General features: G+C 39.2%; 1 protein-coding gene across 3 annotated transcripts in view; it reads right to left on the reverse strand.

Annotated features, from left to right (window-relative positions):
- DPP10 (dipeptidyl peptidase like 10) overlaps window positions 1-17,546 on the reverse strand; it is a 584,313-nt gene that overhangs the window by 181,296 nt on the left and 385,471 nt on the right. For all 3 annotated transcript variants that reach the window (XM_081199702.1, XM_081199701.1, XM_081199703.1), the window contains one exon: window positions 1,457-1,571. In XM_081199702.1, the coding sequence (XP_081055828.1) occupies window positions 1,457-1,571 (115 nt within the window). The remainder of the gene's footprint in view (window positions 1-1,456; window positions 1,572-17,546) is intronic.

The following is a 17,546-nucleotide window of genomic DNA, read 5'->3' on the forward strand; positions in this document are numbered from 1 at the left end:
GAGTGGCTGGGGAAACCCAGCCAGATGGGCGGGGTACAAATAATAAATTATTATTATTATTATTATTATCATTATCCTATGTACCTTCTTTCACCAAGCTTCTTTTGTGAATATTATGCATAGGCTTGAATGTAAAGAAGTCAGTGTTTAAAATATACAAAAAGAAAAAATCATGTAAAGGGACAGAAAATGCCAGATTATCTTCCCTGGAGCAGAGGTCGCAGTCCTGCGTGGCCGCGGCAAGCCACGGCAGTAGGGAGGGGGCACCCTCTGTCCATGTGGCCAATGCACAACAGCCGTGGGGACAGTCCACCAAATTTTCAAATTTAAATTGCCCAAACATGGGCTGTCTCAGGGTGGGTTTTGGGGTGGCACACCTCACTGGAGACCACCTCTGGGTGTATCCAGTCAGGTGTGCTGCTCAAGCACAAAGATTGGCTGCTCCTGCTCTATGCAGTGCAGCCGGCTTTTGAACTCCCATCCTCCTATCCCTTTATTCCATGGTTGCCCTGGTCAGGACGTTCCAGGGACCTTGCTATTCAGGGCCAGTGAGGAATTTGCCTGCAGATAAACTGGGCCTGTCTGGGGTTTTGTCTACTTTATAGCAACTACCAGAACTTTCAGGCAAAGAAGACATTGGAATTGGACCCCTGGGCTAGCTGGAAGGGACAGGCATGACTCTACCTCCCCTACACAACCCATGTTTTGGGGTACCCCCAGCATAGGGGTGCTCTGTCCAGACCACCAGATGGAGGTGGACAGGCTGCAGACTCCCACACACAGAGACCTAATGGCTTCTCAAAGCACTGTCTTGATTTGATGTGCATCATGTTGTTGTTTAGTCGTTTAGTCGTGTCCGACTCTTCGTGACCCCATAGACCAGAGCAGCCAGGCACTCCTGTCTTCCACTGCCTCCCGCAGTTTGGTCAAACTCATGCTGGTAGCTTCGCGAACACTATCCAACTATCTCATCCTCTGTCGTCCCCTTCTCCTTGTGCCCTCCATCTTTCCCAACACCAGGGTCTTTTCCAGGGAGTCTTCTCTTCTCATGAGATGGCCAAAGTATTGGAGTCTCAGCTTCAAGATCTGTCCTTCCAGTGAGCACTCAGGGCTGATTTCCTTAAGAATGGAGAGGTTTGATCTTCTTGCAGTCCAGGGACTCTCAGGAGTCTCAGATGTGCATCATAGGGTGGTCCATAATATAAGATCTATCCCAACATAACTATCAACCAGTGGACCAGGTTGACTGATTTGAGATGCAAGCCCAATGCCTAGAGACAAGATCTTCTGACATCTGTAATAAATAAAGTTGATTTCAACCCAAGTGGTTTGTCCTGTCTATTACTAATTGTGTCAACAGCCTTGACTCCTGCAAGCTCAATGTTCTTGGGCCTACAAAACAAATACAATACATCTGGTTCAATAATAGGGTAAGTACATGATAAATAAATCCTACCTGGTGTTAAAAGAATTACAGACATTGTGATGAGTGAACATACGACTAGGATCACCAGCAGTGCAATTGCTATTCCCTTCCAGTTCCTCTGTGGTGGGCTGTTGCTTCCAATTTCCTGGAGGGAGGTAGAAAAACAGTATTTCATAATTCACACCAAACAATATGAGATTCAGTTATCAGAGCTCCTTTCTCATGAGTTAATTTAATTATTTATAGAGGTGTAATTCATTCTAAATAACAAATAAATCTCACCTACCCACCAACCCAGACATGCACACCAAAACAATAATCAAATTGAGGGTATAAGAGTGCTGTCAAAATATGAATAGAGATCTAATGTACTGAAGATAAACTTCAGGACAACATGAACTAGCATTTCACCAGATAATTAGGGAAATAAAATACAGCAATTTACTATAATTCCACCTGAAGTGGTGTAGGCCATAATGGTTTAAATACACATGGTTTTTAATGTGCAGTGCTAAATGTCCTATTCAGAACCAAATAAACATTTGTTGCCTGAGGATCTGGTCATTCCATTTTAAATTGAACATCATTTATTTATATCATGATATGTTTTATAAGCTGCTCTTATATTACTCATAAAAATCAACATTATTATGTAGTAGCAATTCTAGAACTCCAAGAATATAGCTTCCTCTAGGATTTTGTGTGCCCCAACTCCTACACACACTAGGCAATAGAGACCTAAATAAAATCCTGCAATAAAATTAATTCTCTCTGCCTATCATAAAAAGACAGCAAGAGAAGAATAAGAAAGTCTGTGCTAGATTTTATATTGGTATATCACTTTAACATGCTATGAAAACAAAGAGCTAACACAAATTTTGTTACATTCTTATAGACCAAAGAACCAATTAACCAATTAAAATTATCATCTGTGCTATGATACAGGGCTAGCAAGGAGGCAGACTTGCTAAGGACAGGGGGAAATTGCAAATTCTGTTGGAGCCCTAAAAGTTTGATATGGAGCTTGCAAGTGGTTTTCAGACTCATAGGGGCTACATGGACTGCTTGGTTGAAAGTAGCATGCAAAAGTTTAAAGTTCTTCATACTTCAGGGCAGAGGCGTAGCTAGGTGATCTTGTGCCCCTGGCAGAACGGTCCAGATTGCACCCCCTAGCCATGGACAAATTAGCTTTTCTTTCCACCTCTCCCCCAACCTCCACCCATTCAATTCACCCTCTATTTAAAACCTTTTCTCGTGAGACAATAATCAATATTTTAATAGACATATTTATGGACATATTTTTAGCTGATTTTGCCCCCCCCCCATCTGTCCCCTTGGGGGACGCCCACCTCACCACCCCCTAGCTACGGCGCTGCTTCAGGGGTCCTTGCACAATGATGGAGTCTCCTGGGGTATACTGTACCACTTCTAATCCTACTAAATAGTAGATAAACTACTGACTAAATGTGGAGATCCAAATTTTGTTATTGGGCCCAACTGTGTGTGCATGCGTGTGTGCATGCACATACACACACACGATAAAACAACATCAGTGTAACTAAATGCCACTGGTGCCAGCAGACTGTGGAGACATTTAAATAATGTTCGATATTCTAGCATGTAAAGCTAAATTTCACTCACACTAGTGGGCATGATGTTACACAAAAAAGAATACCATTGGACGTTGCTACTCCCCCACCCATTCTGCACATGCATGCTTCGGTTCCACTATAATTCATGCATGAAAATGGCAAGACAGGACAGTATGCTAGTATAATAATCCAAGATTTCATCACTTTACTCCTGTGATTTTCTAGGTTAATGTAGTTGAAAGCAGTTTTTTTCTGCAAGCAATTAATTAAATTGTTTATTATTATTATTATTATTTATATACCACCTTTCATCCGAAGATCACGGGGTGGTTTATAACATAAAAGCACAAAATACTACCTGCTGCCCACCAACACGTTTAAAAGGCCATAAATTGTTTAATCAGCCAAAGGTCTGATTGAAGTAGAAAGTTTTTACCTGGTGCCTAAATACATGTAACAAAGGTGCCAGGAGAGTCTCCCTGTGGAGAGCATTCCACAAATGGGGAGCCACCACAGAAAAGACCAATTTTCATGTTGCCGCTCTCTAGACATCTCACGGAGGAGGCACACAAAGAAAGACCTCATGATGATTGCAGGGTTCATGGAAGGAGAGGCAGTCCTTGAGTATTACAATTCTGAGTCATTTAAGGCTTTATAGGTCAAAACCAGCACTTTGAATTGAGCTCTAATTGGCACCCTACTACAGTTGGACCAGGATTGGTGTTAAATGCTCAATTCATCTTGCCCCAATAAGCAACTTAGCTGCTGAATTCTGCCAGCTTGAAAATTAATATACTGCATATTCCAACACTATACAATACTTTCTCTTATGTGTCATTAACAAACCATGGCTATAGAAAATATGTAAATTTGTTTAAATTAGTTATTGGTCATGATTACAAGCAATATATTAAATGCACCAAAACTGCAATTCTGAACATGTTTATGTATATCCAATTCATTTACAGAACTTACACAGCATAATAATGCATCATTCATATCATTACAAACTATATACTGAAAAATCTGATCACACAATTCACCCATTATGAAAAGTATGGCCATTATTGTCTTTGCTAATTAAGTCCCAATCCTAAAAATGTGGTACCCCGTTGCTTTTATTCAGGTTCAACATGAATTAATAATGTAGTAGGACTAATGCTTTCAAAAATATTCATGCTACAATTCTGAATCACCAGAATCAGAAAACAGATACAGAGTTACCACTAATGCTAACATTTTAGTATCCCTGACTGTTGTGTTATCACCATTCCCACATACTGGCCATTACTCAACCCTTTTTATCATGCTTAAAGGAGGAGACGATCACCTATCTAAAAGCTGGTACTGATTTGTAGATCTTGCATTGATATAGAGCTGCCTTACAGCAATGGCCTTGCAGATTCCCAGAACTATAAATACCACCTTAAAACCTCCCTTGGAGTTCTCTATTCAGTATTGACAAATGCAGACATAAACAGGTGATGAAAAAGATGATTGTAAAGACATCATTGGGAAGGATTTAAAGTTTGATTTGGTGTACGGAGTTTAGAAAGGTGGTGAAGGGGGAGCTTGCCTGTTCTACAAAGAAGTGTATGAAAGTTACCAAGCCAAAGAAGTAATGAAAGACACTGAGATTGACAGATCTTGTTGCATGTGTTTAAAAACGCAAAGACAGTGCCTTTCACTTTGTAAAATTGAGGCCATTACTGTGAAACTGTAGGGTGTTCAGATGACACCCCCGCAACACATCAAAACAGTGCCTGAAGAATGGGGTTGCACAGGCTAACCTTCCCCACACTGCCAATGTGACCTGGGACTAGATTGGTAAAGAAAAAGTGTTTTATAAGTGTTGTATATGTGATATAACACTGACACCAGATGGCACTTTCCCTACTGGATTTCCCTGTATGAGTTTACAGCATGTTTAACTGAATCGCTTCTTCAATGTGTCTACATCCAGTCATGTCCACTATCAATAGTGAGAAGCGTCAATCTCAAGTGTGGGTGGGCAGAAGATCATGCTATTCAACACAAATATCTTTCAATCAGGCCCATTCTATTTCAGTAAATTATATACTATTTGTAACCAATATAGAAGAAAAGAAAAATCTGAAACAAAATAATTTCCCCAACTTTGCAAAGGACTAATTGAAATTCATGTGTGTTTACATTTGCAACTCAGTGAATCTCTTCACTGCTGCAAATTTTGAAGTTCATTAAATGTATTTGTTTTTCTTGTGTGTGTATTCTACTGTTAGTTGTTCAGTTTGCAACTATGAATTCTGTTAATATTGCTTGTTGCTGCATTACTCTCCCAACTGTTAGGGCAAGAAGAACAAATTTTTAAGTCCCATTTCATAAAGCAGAGGTTCCAGCTACTCATTTTTAATGTCTCTGACTATTTTATTGGCTTCGGAGATGTCTAAATAACCGTATTTTGATGTGATTTGTAAAGAATATATAATAAACTGTGTTCTTGTTCTTTTGATTCTTGGCCTAATTTATTTATTAAATGATTTCTGTATTGTTTGTGTATGTATGCATTGTGTATAGAATGCATACCGATAAACCCATGGAATCTCATTTTCTTTGTACATACAAAACTTAAAGCTAGAGTCAGGCATAGAAAGACGGGCTGTCCTTGCTCTGGCAACCACTTGCCAACGCAGCAGCTGCTAGCACAGTATCAAAACCTATGGTTTCTCAAAAAATATGTTGCACAACACAAAATGAACTTTAGTCATGCCCATGGATACGCTGAGCATGACTTTGTTGGATACAACCCAGTATCTCTCCCAAGAAGCATGCCACTAACAGAAACCAATAAGGTTATTTTTTACCTTCCATTAATCTGAATGGTAAAACACATTAAATAATCTGCAAAGAAAACTATTGAACTTGGGGTATCCTAAAATTGTTGTAACCCTGTATAACTCAATGTCAATATAGATGTCAAATGCTTTGGGATGAAATTATCACTCCAAAGTGGTTCCTCCCTCCTTTAGTCAAACAAGCTCTCACATTAAAAAAATCACACATAATGAGTTTTCTCAAGACCATTTTACTGTATCAGTGTTACACTCAAAATTATTGTGTTATTTTGCTGGGTTTTAAAAAATCATTATATTTCTAATAAAAATGTTTCTTTGTGCATGCCTTCCTTTCTGTAATGTTTACTCCAAGAATAGTAATGTCCAGTCACCAGAAGCTGACTATTAAGACTCAAGAAGGCTGGATTCCACTGAGCAAACTTGAAGAAAAAGTGTCTTTTGTCCATTAGAAGAATATGCAGGGGCAGACTGGCAGTGAAGCTATCTGCTGGCAAGAAAACTTCCATAGTAGTAAAGTACAAGTGCATTTAAAGGTTAAACACATTGACCCAAAGGAAGAGAATATTTCTTTCCCTTTCTCCTGAGTCCATGATGAAGGAAAACATCTTGTAAAATTGACTTTTTGGAAGAAACATTTTCGATCAAGGTGACTGACCTTTTGTGGTCTAAGGGCTACATTCACCCTTAGACAACCTTCTGTTGGCCACATGGCATAGAAGGATGTGACCACCCCACACTCTTATATGTAACAGATGTGCACACAACATATATTTGGGAGGAAGTTTTCTTGCCAAACCATTACAAATATCTCACTGATCTGCAGAAACAACTATTTCTTACACTTGGTAACACAATAATATATGAGGTAATTTTAGACACAAGCTTTCTAAAATAACAATAAGTAAATTGATAATTAAATCACTTCTCACAAACTAGCAAACCACAGTGACAGACAGATTTTATTAATTTCCTTCATTTTAAAAAGTCATGACCAATTGCATGATAATAACTTACTATAAACAAAAAACTGGTTATTGTTGTCCAGAAATAGGTTTATCATATGCAAGTCAGAATACTTAAGGTCAGAATATTTCACTGAACAAAGATCTTATGCCAAAATCCTCAAACCTAGTGGGTTGCCTCAGAGCAAAAAGCAAATGTCCTCAATTCATTTCGAAATCATGCTTTTGTATTAGGCCAGGGGACCAGCTAGCAGGGTCTGAAGGACCTTGCTCCCCCAAAATTTTCAAGGAGGAGGATAGGTTCCTTCAATATCCCATAGCAATGTGCAAACACTTTGCATGTATGCCACACAACATGCTCACATCACTTGCACACACCATGTGACATGCCCGTGTCATGCACGCAAACTGCAAGGCACGTATGCAACACACGTGTGCGCGTGTGATGTGAGCATGTTATGCGGTGCCAGCCCCCTAAAACAGAGGGAGCAAGCAGCCGTGCCTGTGTTAGGCAATGTAGCAGTTTTCATGGAAAATAAGAAAGAGGTGTTTGCTACTTCTTATCTCTTTTGTATCAAAATTAATGTACATATTTTAATCTCCTTCCAGTTCTGAAATGGAGGCACTGTACAGTTTGGGGAGGGTGAATAATGGTAACCTAATTCAATTAAGAGCATATTTCAGGTTGTATGTCTGTAGAAAGGTTTTATCCTTTTATTTTATTGTATTGAATGTGCTTTTTGCATAGGATTGCAGCCTTAGAAAGCTAATAATATGCATCTTCCTGGAATTAAGTTATTATTATTCTTTATATATGCCACATTTATATATGATGGCCAATGTATAACCATATGAGAAGCAGATTAAGGGCCCCCTCAATTTTCTGTTAGAGTAGAGGGATGCATTTCCAGCATAAGAAACATATTTGAGTAGATATACTTCACACCCCACACAATTGGCAGATTAACAATGTGAAGTAAGTTGAAATTTTCACACAACTATGTGTGCTTAATGGTTAGTGCCTGACTGGATCATCCCCTGTGTGTGGTTTTGCAAGTGCTTCTGACATGGTCTAGTATAGGTAAATTGAAATAAATCTGAATTGATTTTGTATTAAGTAATATAATGTATGTCTGAATGATGGTTAAAAATACATTTAGTGAATATATGGGATAATGATTGTTTATTCAATGACTGAAGACAAAGACCATAGCTGAGTGCCAAACTGGTGGAGAGAACCACAGAGAATTTGGAAACATCTGCTGTAGGACAGAAAGCCAAAAATCCAGACAATGGTCAGATTAAAAACAGAGTATTTATTTAAAGGTAGATTTGGGTGATTTGGGAAACATTCTCATATTTCTGATTTGGATCAAACCATTAACAAGGTATTTCAGGTTAGTTCAGAGCCTCACAAAGCTTCTAAGACAATCAGTGGTCTCAGCTGACTGAAAAATGTACAACGGTTTTGTTTATTTTTGAGAGTAATGAAACCAAGCTAATTTAGGAAATACCCAGAGCTCAATAAACAAATGGGCGGGGGGGGGGAGGAGAAGTGAAGGAATCTTTCATTTTGATTAATTGATCTAGTTTTCAATCTTAGTGAATTATGTTCCTAGGGCAGTCCAATCCCAATCAGTTGCAGGAGGAATTAAAAAAAATAAACTGTACAAGGGGAAGGGCATAGGATAGGTTCACCACCACCAGTAATGGTAACAAGGTCCTTGCTAGGAAACTGACATTTTCCCCACCACAGTATTTCCTGCAGATCCTTGGTCTTCTCCACTCCGGACTACCAGCCTTCCTCTTTGCAAGCCAACTGAGAGATGTTTCTGGGTTAGGAAAAAGCTGTATCCCCATAGGTGGCAGAAATCCAGCCCCACCAGTGACCTGGGACATAGTCTCCTTACTAGGGGAGGAGCTACATTTCTGCCACCACAAATTTCTTGGGAAGTTTCCTGTCTCCCCCCACCCCCCAGAACCACCATTGCCCTCTCTGATTGTATCCACGCAATTTGGCAGGCTTCCTTCCAGCGGAAGGGGTAGCTATGCTTGTAAATTTTCTGTCAATTCTAGCTGAAAATGCGTACGTTATAGACTGTAAATTCAAATTACGATTTATATACAGTGGTATATAAATCCGCTAATCCAGAACTAGTATCTCGGGTTAAGAACTTTGCTTCAGGATGAGAACAGAAATCGAGCTCCGGCGGTGCGGCAGCAGCAGGAGGCCCCATTAGCTAAAGTGGTGCTTCCGGTTAAGGACAGTTTCAGGTTAAGAATGGACCTCCGGAACGAATTAAGTACTTAACCCGAGGTACCACTGTACATTTAAAAGCATCCTGCATTAGCATACCTGGATGTATTTATTTATATTTGGGACTCTACAGGGGCTGCCCTGGCTGTAAATTTCATCCACTTCTATGAAAAGGAACCTCAAAGCCATTCTAAATGGGTGTGAAAGAGATTTTGGGGGCAAACTTCAGATCTAGAAAGGTGTAGCTTTCTGATAGGTGAGTTTTTTGGTTAATTTCTGGCTCTGAAGTTTCCCTCTTTAGTCTACAACTTAAAGGAAGAATAAATTGCACCAGTGCACACCCACTCCCAATTACACAACAAGTGGTCACCCAAAATTAACACAGAAGTACTTTTTAGGTAGTTTTGAACTGTATGCAGAGTAGACCCATTGAAATTGATGGACTAAACTATTTTAAGTCCATTGATTTAAATGAGTCTACTTTCCAAGTATTACTAATGCTGGATATAACCCATTAGTCTTGCTATACTGAAAACAACTCTTTTGTGAATTTACACAAAAATTAACTACGGTACTTCCAAAAAGGTAAAATGCTGTGGTTTCAATTCTAGCTGTTTTATTTATCATAGTTCCATACCGTATTTCATAACAGATAGTCTGAAAGTACTTACAGATACAATATGTAACTTACTGGGGAAGGTGGAAGAAGCCAAGACATTAAACCAAGCAGTTTTAGGTACATCTGTTGTATAATCATATTTCATATATAAATATCCCTTGTAATAAATTAACCTTCTATGATATCAAGGGAATTACACCAATATAAAATGTTTTTAATGTACTTCATTGTTCTAAATAGATTAGTAACAGCCAAGAATGCTGAATGACTCAGCTAATATTTGTATGAACTCCTGACCTTCATCTTTTTAATTAATCATCTGCTCCCTAAAGCTATTTGCAGGTTACCTAGATTCATGCCAAAGACCATCTCTCTTCATCTGCAGTTCCCATTTCTATTAATACTGCATATGCTTAACATAGCAAGTCTTTCTGAAATTCCTAAAAATAATGAATAGTAAGCCATTTTCACACCAAAATGGTAATTAGTCACAAACTGGCAGTGAATGCATTTAGACTATTTCACAGTCTCTCGCCTCTCTAGGTGCCAGCAAGAATATAATATTGTGTCCAAATACCACATCTATCACATTTCTTTTTACTTTTATCCCTATGTTATTTTCTTTTTGGAGCAATTCATACTACCATAAGCTACCAATTCCCTATTGAATAATTTCTCTGAATAATGCAATAAGCAAGAACTTCAGCGTGTAAACATTTTATCAGCTTTTTTTGGACAACAAGTCTTCTCTGCAAATCACCAGACTAGAACTTTGGACAGTTATAAAATCACCTGTTGGGGCAAGAGTTTGGACAGAACATTCAAACTACCAGATACATAAAAACTCAAAAAGTATCTGCACTTACTGAACACAATAATAAAAGGGAGGAATTGTGCATCTGATATTTGCTTGCTAAATTTGGTGTCAATCCAAGCCCCCATTCCAGCACACCATGTGTGGGGATGGAGGAATTGGATGAGGCAGAGGTCTGAGTGAAAAAAATCATCACCTGCCTCTGCCCATGGAGCTTCCTATTATATACACACACTCTCCATCTCCATCTCCATTGTGCCCATAAGTAATGAATGCCGAGCAGTAAAAAGAACCCCAGCCACCATCAATAAATCGGTCCCTGTAGATAAACTTGCCCCCCCAAAAAATCATAGGACAAAGTGCTTTGTTCCATCAATTTTCAGCCCATTCTTTATACCAATCAATAAATGTGTTTATTTGAACCCTTAATATTTCATATTCCAATACAGACTATAAAAAGGGAAATTCTATAATAAAAGTAAAATAATAAAATATTGCCATCATGTGTTATGCCCAGACGCAGGAGTGTTGTGTGGACGGGAAATATGAGACTGCACACAATATTTGTCAGACCACTAAAGGAAAAGGTAAAGGGACCCCTGACCATTAGGTCCAGTCGTGGCCGACTCGGGTTGTGGCGCTCATCTCGCTTTATTGGCCGAGGGAGCCGGCATACAGCTTCCGGGTCATGTGGCCAGCATTACTAAGCCGCTTCTGGCGAACCAGAGCAGCGCATGGAAACGCCGTTTACCTTCCCGCCTGAGCGGTACCTATTTATCTACTTGCACTTTGATGTGCTTTCGAACTGCTACTTTTTATTAAATTGTGGTTCTTATCCATATTTCACATACCAAGAAAAGGGATCCAATAACTTTGGAAGATGTCCTGATGCCAATAATACATCCCAACCTGACCACTGAACAAATGAAGAGGGAACAAAGCCAGCACAGAGAAGGAAATAGCTTTTTCCAGCCACCATGACCAACCCAAGCCCCCCTAATGGACCCGAAGTGAACCACTGTTCCCAAGACATTTTAAGGATGCTCCAAGGCAAGGGTGTGCTAAGTGCCCATTCTTGTTCAGCCCAGGTTGCAGCCCCTGTTTGATGCCCAGAGGCAGTCCAGAACTAGTTTTCTGAGCATGATAAAATTAATGTTTCCTATAAGGAAGGCAAAAACTCTGGAACTGACTAGCTAGTCAGGAACACAGATACAAACCCAATTCAACTAGCAATGAACAACCATCCTATAGCAAAGCAAGCAACCTGTAAAGAAGGTGACAGCTTGAACACTAAAGGAGTGAAGACAATTGGGCAAGAACGCATTCGCCTGAGTGAAACAGAAGTTTCAGTTTGTGTACAGTTTGTGTACAATGAGGGCATGGTCCTTCCAGTTTACACCAAATCTCTCATCAAGGGGTGTAAGGCTTCATCAAATGGCCTGGGAAAATGGGAAGATGCAGCCAAGATGACCACACTGAGCCAGCTCAACCCGTGTTCCTGCTCACCACCCTGTAGCACTGGACAAAATTGTGGTGCAAAGTAGGAAACAGAACACCCATAATAAATACTGCTAGTTTTATTTAAACAACTTTCAGTCCATTGTCTTGTCTTTAGATGTCTCTAAATTATCTCTGAAATTTCATTTTTGACAAAATTTTGTAACAACACTCTGCCACCAGAATTAACTACCGGTATATTAAAGGGCCTTGGAGAAATTTTAAAAGTCTTTCCTGATGCCAAAAATGACATTTATGTGGTTCACAATTATATCTAAATTGTAGTTTCATACACAAGATAAGAGTGAGATTCTCAGTGACAATTTGTTATGCTGAACTTGAGGGTTTTTTATTGTTCCATTAGGGGAGAAGGATGCTTCCACTCACTCAGAGTTGCTTATATAAAATACTAAATTACACAGCACAGCTAAGTACACTATGTACGTGCAATTTTGCATCACAATTTAGTTAGGAAGTTTTTGGCACGCTAAAACTGAATGCAGTATTTCTCCTAGTTACATAAGTGCACTGATGTCACTTGGACTTATTTATGCATAACTGGATACTAGATTGCAGCAGATACTACACATTAAAGGAGGGGGTTGCCACTGACTTTGAATTTTATTCTATTTAATATTTTGCACCAGTGCCCAACATATAGCAAAAAAAAACAAAAAACCACTGGTTCTACATACAAAATATCAGACTTGATTCTCTTTCTTCATTGAAATGCATCAAATATTTAGTTGTAAGAACTTGTTGTAAACAAGTTCCCAGACTGTATAGTAAGACGCTTCTTTTCACCCCTACTAACAATCTCTGCAACATTCAGCATTATGGGGTGTTAGGGGAGTGTAGTACCTCTGGTAGGTTGCCTTTAAAAAATAGATTTTTTTGATTTAAATTTTGTATTTGCATGTTGTCCTCTGTGAGTCACCTTATGGACCTTTCTTATTTTTGCCAAAAGGCAGCACAGAAATAAACTCTAGCCAAAGCATAAATCAATAGGTAATACAGTGGTACCTCGGGTTACATACGCTTCAGGTTACAGACTCCGCTAACCCAGAAATATTACCTCAGGTTAAGAACTTTGCTTCAGGATGAGAATAGAAATCGTGCAATGGCGGTGCAACGGCAGCAGGAGGCCCCATTAGCTAAAGTGGTGCTTGAGGTTAAGAACAGTTTCACGTTAAGAACAGACCTCCAGAACAAATTAAGTTCTTAACCCAAGGTACCACTGTATATAAAATATGAATATTTATCAGTATTAAAAGGATAGTATGTTTGCTCAAGACTTGAGTGGTGAACCAGTAACACCAGGATTGTGTTATGTCACACTAAGGTTCCATTGAAATCAATGGAATTTAATTAGTCATGATTAACTGTCTGCATTTATTTCAATGAGACTTAAATGCAAGACTTAAGCCTAATATGATTGGAAAATTGTGCATTAGTTATGTTGGTCAGGGACTACCTGGGAAGAGTCTGTCTTTAAAGTTCAAAGTGCTGACCTATTGCTGTTTACAGCTATCTTTAGAAAGGCCCATTTTTTATTACTTGTGAAAGTGAACAGAACCATTTAGGTACCATATCCCTTGTACAAATGGGACAACTTCATTGGATACAACCCTATATATTTAGTAAATTAGAATTGCACAAAGCTGTAGTATACAGGTATTTTATTATTATGTTTAGCTCTCAACTCCAGGTAATTGCTAACTTTAGGACACACACATTGGACGTAAAGAACAAAGGCAGCTTCCTTTCAGACGAGACTTCTGGGAATAGGTGCATTTGTCACATGAACGTTATCCCACTTTGCCTGCCCCATTTAATGAAAGTCATAATTTTTGCCATACTGTTTCAGAGTAGTACCTACGGTGTAGTACTAGATACATCAAGTTAAGCTTTTTAAAATATCAGGAGCTAATGGAATAATTTCCTTCTTTCTTTTAACCTCAGCTCCTGAAATAATCCTAGTAAAATATTGTCTTAGGAAACATGGCAGAAGCCATATATCAAGGACCGGCTAGATGATGAGTGGTGAGAGGTACCAGCATAATGGGTACCTCCACATAATGAGTGGAGTAGACTTCCACTCAGTAGACTTTCCTCTCCTCCCTTCCTAACTCCCACATCACCTTAGATCTACTCTTAGGTACCCTCCAAACTTTGGGGACCTACAGGGAACTGTAAGGGGACAGGAATCAGTTTCACCAATGCTATCCATTATTTTGGGGAACAGATTCTTTTGGTACATTCTACACACTATGTCATTAATTGCAATATTGCAATATACAAAATGTTGCAAATAGTTTGCACATAGTGGTTTGGATTTCTAAGCTTTCATTTCATGTCTAGAATGAGTTTATATTCAGGAAAGTTATTTCACATACAGAAGGGGTCCTTCTCTGAACTGAAGCTCCTTCATGACTGGAGCAAAACGTCTGGATCAATTCCAAACTAGTGTTGGGAATTTTAAACGAAGTTTCTCGTCTCTCAATAAAGAACACTCAAAAAGGCCATTTCAAGGGCATATTCTAATTATAATTTTGACATAGTTTTTCCCCCCTTTTTGAACTAAACATGAATTTAAAGTATACATGCTTCACTTGTCTTGTCTACTTCCTTTTTTAATATTCAAATTTTAATAGATTAAAGCAGTCAAGGATAAGATCTTTAAACGTAACCTTTTAATAAAACATTGCAGACTTATATAAATAAAACCAAGTTCTATACATAACTCAGTTCTTTTTAAAGCTTGCAAGAAGATATAATAATAATAATAATAATAATAATAATAATAATAATAATAATTATTATTATTATTATTATTATTATTATTATTATTATTATTATTATTATTATTTATTTATACCCCGCCTATCTGGCTGGGTTTCCCCAGCCACTCTGGGCAGTTCCCAACCAAATATTTAAAACACAATACAGCATTAAACATTAAAAACTTCCCTAAACACGGCTGCCTTCAGATGTCTTCTAAAAGTAAAAGTAAAATGACTACACTAAGCATTTACACAACACTTTTAATTTGTAAAGCAATTTGCCATCTCAGAGTGGCTTCTAAAACAGCTACTATGAAACAGACATTTTGTGGAAAGCAAAATGAGTTTTCATTACACTGGGACAATTATAACGGTGACATCTACATATCCCTCGTGTTGAATAATCCCAAACAAACAAGTATTTTAAAAAATGCCCTCCTCCTCCTCCCTCATTTTGAACAATCCCAGAAGGGAAAACTTGCAGAAAAGAAGCACAAAAACTTCCAGTGAAAATACAGGGACCAAATGTGCACATGGGCGTTTCCCTCCATATAAGGAAGGGAAGGCTTTTATGCATCTGTAAAGGAAATTATTGATGTGGGTGGCGCTGTGGGTTAAACCACAGAGCCTAGGACTTGCCGATCAGAAGGTCGGCAGATTGAATCCCCATGACGGGGTGAGCTCCCGTTGCTCGGCCCCTGCTCCTGCCAACCTAGCAGTTCGAAAGCACGTCAAAGTGCAAGTAGATAAATAGGTACTGCTCAGGTGGGAAGGTAAACGGTGTTTCCGTGCGCTGCTCTGGTTCGCCAGAAGCGGCTTGGTCATGCTGGCCACATGACCCGGAAGCTGTACGCCAGCTCCCTCGGCCAATAAAGCAAGATGAGCGCCGCAACCCCTGAGTCGGTCATGACTGGACCTAATGGTCAGGGGTCCCTTTACCTTTAAAGGAAATTATTATTATACATCCCACCTTTTTCCCTGACCAGAAAATAGTTTCAAATGTTCAATTTCTTGCAGTTGCTTAACAGCAGTATAAAATAAAGGTCGCAATATTTCCAGATTAAGCCTAAAATAATATATTGTGCCCTCTGCAAAGTTGTCTACAATTTAAAGTACTCAGCTAAGTACCAGAAAGCACATCCAAGTTTGAAATAGTCTTCAAGTTACAAAGGGCTTAGCTAGATCCTGGGCCCCATATTCTGTTTCTGAAAGCAACATTAGCTATCTTTTTTTAAGAAGACTATGTAATCTTATCAATAAAAAATTTGGTGTGGCGCAAGCAAATTTGATTCTGAAAGTGTGTCCCAGAGAAAAAAGATTGAGGACTTCCGGGGTGGCGCCATCAGCAATGGCGGACTCCCTCTGAACTGGAGGGACTAGCTCCGCGGGAAACGGGTCTTCTCCGCTACGGGGAAGCGGGGACCCTTTTAAAAATCACAGGTGGATGAAGCCTGTGACCATGGGACTCGGTGGGCACCTTTAGCGCCCCCCAACCCGCTAAGGAACCCACTAACGGGCTCCGAAGTGAAGAGGGGGAAGCGGTGCTGTGAGTCAACTGCTATTTCCGCGGAGCAAAGCCGCATAGCCGTTGCCGGAGAGCGCTGCCTTTTTCCTGGGACAATTTGGACTCTAAAATAAACACCCGTGAGTACTTAGACTTTGAACAACTGTACATTAAATGGGGACTTGTGAGCAGAAAGGAATTGGATCTTAAAAATCTATTTTAATTTGGTACGGAACGGGAAGGTCTAAACAGGAAGTCAGCCTTCCGTTCTTTTGTAGACAGAATAAAGCAAAGACAACGTAAACTAGAGCTCAGAAAATCACCTTTAAACGATTGGATTTCATCATTTAAAATTGTGGAACCCCCCTTCGACAGCAGGAGAAGAAGGGGGATCTTTTTCGGACTGTTTAAAGCGAGTTTAAAGTAAAGCAACTTTCCTCCGTCCTGATCCTGGAGCGGGGTGTCAGGACTGACGTTTGAAGTTCATTGACCAGAGACAAACGTTTTTGACAGATAGCTAAAAGAAGAGAAATGGGGGGCTGGATTGACCCCCCTATGCTGGGATGTTTGGACTTTTCAAATCTGGCAATGGGCCGTGAGATGTTTGGGATTGTGGGGGCTCTTAATTTTGGAGGGTCTTTGAAACATGCTTTTAAATACCATATGGAATTCAGTGTTGAATATGGAAAAGGGGCTGATCTGTCGAGAAGGGTTAAAAACATTGCCAAGCTGGAGTTACCACGAGCAGGAGACAAGGGAAAATACAGTTACAGATATGAAGAAGAGCTGCAGAAGGGACATGGAAGAGACTTGAGGGCCTCGGATATAAGGTTGCCAGGTTAATGGGCTAGATCGATGGGATAATAAGGACTGACAAAACCCAGAACCAGGAGGAAGGGACGTTGGATGAAGATTGGATCTGTTTGTATTTCTTTTTTTACCATTAGAACTGTTTTATAAAATTGATGAATGTTAGAAAAATGTTGGAATGAAATTACTCGGCTTTAGTAAAGATGTTTAAAGAATTATGAAAGAATATTGTGGTTATGAGAAGTTGGTAAGGATAAGATTTAAGTTTTAAGCTTTAAGGTTTATTTTCCTATAGAAAGATAAGATTAAAACAGTTTAGGGTAATGTAATGACAGAATATTATGAAATATGGAAAGGATTTGCTGGGATAATTAATAACTAGGATACAAAGAAAGGGAGGAGGAGGAGGTCAAAAAAAGAAGGTAATGACAGTTGAGGATTGGAGAAT

Source organism: Podarcis bocagei (assembly GCF_964188305.1).
Source record: "Podarcis bocagei genome assembly, chromosome: 1".
Classification (NCBI taxonomy): domain Eukaryota; kingdom Metazoa; phylum Chordata; class Lepidosauria; order Squamata; family Lacertidae; genus Podarcis; species Podarcis bocagei.